A 3,846-nucleotide genomic window follows, 5' to 3' on the forward strand; every position below is an offset into this window, starting at 1 on the left:
AATAGTAATGTCTTCTAAAAATATAATTTTGCATAATATAAAAATAGAAATATGAAATACTTTCTTCTAATAATACTAAAGTAAAATTTATAAATAAAATTATGAGTGAACGAAATATAATTTTAGTTAAATTTTCATTTTTATTGTTCCAAAAATAAATAATTGAAAAAGAGTTGTTGTTATTTTCTTAATTTAAAAATTCAACAATTTTATTTATTATTAGTTTCATTTGTCATACGAAATTTAAAGGTGAAGGTTAGTATTTAAACTAACTTTATCTCTTTAAATAATAAAAAATATGTTCATTCTTGGATTGTTACTCTTAGTTGGGTGTTTTGCTCAACACACTGTTTATTATTTTAAAGAGTCTGATCTTGGACAAAAAGATAAAAGATTACGTACATCAACTGAATCAACAGATCCATCAGAGTATAGTGTTAAATATGAATTTGATACTGAACGTAATCTTTTTGAAATACCATCAAGTGCATTTGATTATGAAGGGGATCACCAAAGAATTTATTGCGACCCTGTAGAAGGACCAATTATTTTTAATTTTAATAATAATAATCCATGTTATCTTACTATTCTTCCAGATGATGGAGCAAATTTTGTTGGATATGATACTGATATTTCAATTAGAGTATCTCCTTCTGCTTCTAGTCATGGTGTTAACATCTATACTAATACTGAAAAATTCTTATCAAAACCTGTAACATTATTATATAAAGAAAAGTCTGATGATGAAGTTGCTACTGGTTCATTCTTCCTTGGAGGATGGTATGCTAATAATGGCGATAGTGGTTCTAGATTAAATTATTATAATATTTCAATTAACTTATATTATGAAAATGCTAATGAAACTATCAATTTCGATAATTTCAGACCAAGTATTTTTGGATATGACAATGGACCAACAGACTCACAAGACACTGGTTCATTTAAAATTACTGGTATTTGCTTCTTAAACTCACCTAAATTTACTGAACCAACCAAAACTAATTTCAAAAAGTTTAACTTCCCTCTTAATTTTGAAGACTCTTATAATTGTGGTTCTGAACATTATAAATTAACTATTCAAAATGATGAGGTTTATATTCAAAGTATTGAAATAGACAATGACCCAGAAAATTCTACTTCATATGTTTTAGTTTCCTTATTGTCTTTACTTCTTGCACTACTCTTCTAAATCACTTTTTTTATTTTTTGTTTTTGAATAAATTTTGAAAATGAATTGATTGTTCTCTAAAATAAGAAATAAAAGAAAAAATATCTTAGAAATGTAATTAATGTGCAAAACGAAGGTAATATAATTAGATTATTAAATAAATATAAAATACAAGAAAAATTATGAAACTTAAATCATAAATATATAGAAATTATTCTATTAGAGAGAAAAATAATTGATTTATTCTTGTATTATTTACACAAAAAGTAAAGAGAATTAAACGTTGACATTATCACAATAACAATAATAAGTATAATGCAAATAAAAGATATGTGTATTACTTATATAATAATATAATTTTGATTATTTAATCTCAAATCTAATATACCAACACATAATTCTTGTTATACAGAAAGTGATAATGAAGAAAGTAACAATAATCTCTCCAAGACTATGAAAAATTAAATACTCAAGTAAATATCATTAATTTATTATTTTTTTATTATAGTTTATAGTTACTTTTTTTTATTTGAGTAAATTATAAGAGGAGTTATTTTTTAATAAATTTTACTATATAAAAAACAAAATCTCATCTCGATCTTATGCAAATCAGATTATACCATTCATCTTGAAGTTATCAAAAAAAAACAAAAAATCTAAATTTATAAAAAAGGAAACTAACAAAAGTTATAGTTATTGGAATAAATATGAAATGAAATTAATAAAAAATATTTAATTTCAGAGAAGTAAAGAACTAGTCAAAAAATGGTTTTGAGGATGACGAAACAGATCAAAGACTTATTAACTTATATATTAGATCTTGAAAATTGATAAACCAAAACACACTATGAGGTGCAATTATACTACTCAATGCAAAAAAGAAAATCACTGCTCTGTTGGTTCAAGAAAACCAGTTAAAATATTTAGCTTAGAAGAAAAAAGAGTTAATCAAAGACAAGCAATTAATAAACAAATAGTTTTATTAATTCTTCAGAGTTGTTATGAACTATCTCAAGAATCTGATGTCACTGGAGTTTGTCCAAATTCTCCAAGAGAAGTTACTTCATATGAGATTGATGACTTAATTAGTCAGGTTGAACAGTTATTATCAGGAGACCAATCTCTTGATTGTATTTACCCTTATGTAAAGAATCTTGTTAGGTCTTATAAACAATATTATTGCTGATTTCACTGTAGACTTTATTATTTAATATTCGTACTTATCTCTTTTTTGTCTTTTTCTTAAACTTTGTAACAACAGATATAAATCCTATAGGTTTAAAAAGATAGGTTATATTTTGATGTATTACTAAATATTCCTAAAGAACTACAAATAATAACAAAAAGAAAAACAAAAATTAAAAGAATAACGAAATTAATATTCTTTGTTTTTTCAGGATTAATGTTTGCTTTTTGCTTCTCTTAGAATGAAATAAACAACAAAAACAATGACATCCACTACAACTGTAATTGCTGCATCAAAACATACTTTTGGTGTAAAAATTCTGAAGATTTCTAAATGTCCAGATACAAAGTAAGTAAAAATCATAATAGAAAGGAGTTGATAACTAAAGAATAACATAACCAATATTGAGCTTCTGGTATAAAGAAGTGTTCCATTAACTTTTGATTGTGTAATTCCTGCAATAGCTAATACAACAATACCAGGGAAGAAGAATGTATTCAAAATGACCAAAAATCCATTTCCAAAGAATGAATAGAATGGTATTCCAATAAATCCAGCATTAAATTGAATATCACTAAATTGGAATGCATGTCCACTTAAGAAGAAGAAATGAATTCCAATAAACAAGAAGAAAGTGGTAATACTCTCTGAAAATTCATACTCTTTAAAAACATAAACAAAACCAATAAACAATAATAATATTGTTGATGAAGAGTATGGTAGTAAAACTGTTGCTAATGGGATCAATGAATATAAATAGTGAATAACTGATAACCGTTGTTTATAACCTATAACCAATGAAATAAGTGTTAACAAATAAATAGTGTCTGGTAAGATAATTCCTAATAATGAAGTTGGATATGGTCTTATTAAATGATAAACGAATGCGCATATTGAACTAATTGAAATGTTTATAGAATGTGTAATTAAGTATAAGACAATTGGTAGTAGTAATAAGGATATTACATGGAATGAGAATAATTTAATACAAGAACTTAAAATAATAAGAAGAAAATGATAACACAATATCTTAATACTTCCTTGTTTACGTTGAGATAGTGCAAAGAAAAACATAATTATTGAAAGCCATTCTGCTACATAAAATGATGTATATTCTTCTTCTTTAATGTATGAATCAGTGTATTGTCCAAATCCATAAATAAAACAAAGAATAATATTAACAATAATGTCAAAAGTTACAGTTGTTGTGATTCGAGTTCCAGAAAGAATAAATGTATTGAATTGACTTGCTAAATTCGATATGAAAGAAAGACCTCCTAAAAGACTTGTAAAGAATATATATTGATCAAATTTACTCATACCTATGTCATATATCCTTCTTAAAAATAAAGCTGGAACCATTCCTAAAATGAATCCATGAATAACTTTTAATGTAGTAAAATGGAATTGTGGATATCCAAAAACAAAGAGTAAACCACACACTAATGACACTATCATTAATATAATACCAGCTAACATATAATTGAATTTG

The 3,846-nt window shown here is 24.9% G+C and overlaps 3 protein-coding genes across 3 annotated transcripts; 2 read left to right on the forward strand and 1 right to left on the reverse strand.

The window, feature by feature from the left end:
- Positions 1–298: 298 nt before the first annotated feature.
- Positions 299–1,189, forward strand: ENU1_064370 (hypothetical protein; the record flags this gene model as incomplete). Its single annotated transcript, XM_008858226.1, has 1 exon — positions 299–1,189. The coding sequence occupies one exon, from the start codon at positions 299–301 to the stop codon at positions 1,187–1,189; it is 891 nt and encodes a 296-aa protein (XP_008856448.1).
- Positions 1,190–2,015: 826 nt separating this feature from the next.
- Positions 2,016–2,354, forward strand: ENU1_064380 (hypothetical protein; the record flags this gene model as incomplete). Its single annotated transcript, XM_008858227.1, has 1 exon — positions 2,016–2,354. One exon carries the CDS (start codon positions 2,016–2,018, stop codon positions 2,352–2,354), a length of 339 nt encoding a protein of 112 aa, XP_008856449.1.
- Positions 2,355–2,567: 213 nt separating this feature from the next.
- Positions 2,568–3,833, reverse strand: ENU1_064390 (phosphatidylinositol-glycan biosynthesis class O protein, putative; the record flags this gene model as incomplete). The annotated part of the gene is made up of 1 exon (XM_008858228.1): positions 2,568–3,833. One exon carries the CDS (start codon positions 3,831–3,833, stop codon positions 2,568–2,570), a length of 1,266 nt encoding a protein of 421 aa, XP_008856450.1.
- Between the last annotated feature and the right edge of the window lie 13 nt (positions 3,834–3,846).

This window comes from Entamoeba nuttalli (genome assembly GCF_000257125.1).
Source record: "Entamoeba nuttalli P19 unplaced genomic scaffold asmbl_3354, whole genome shotgun sequence".
NCBI classification, from domain to species: Eukaryota; Evosea; order Mastigamoebida; family Endamoebidae; genus Entamoeba; species Entamoeba nuttalli.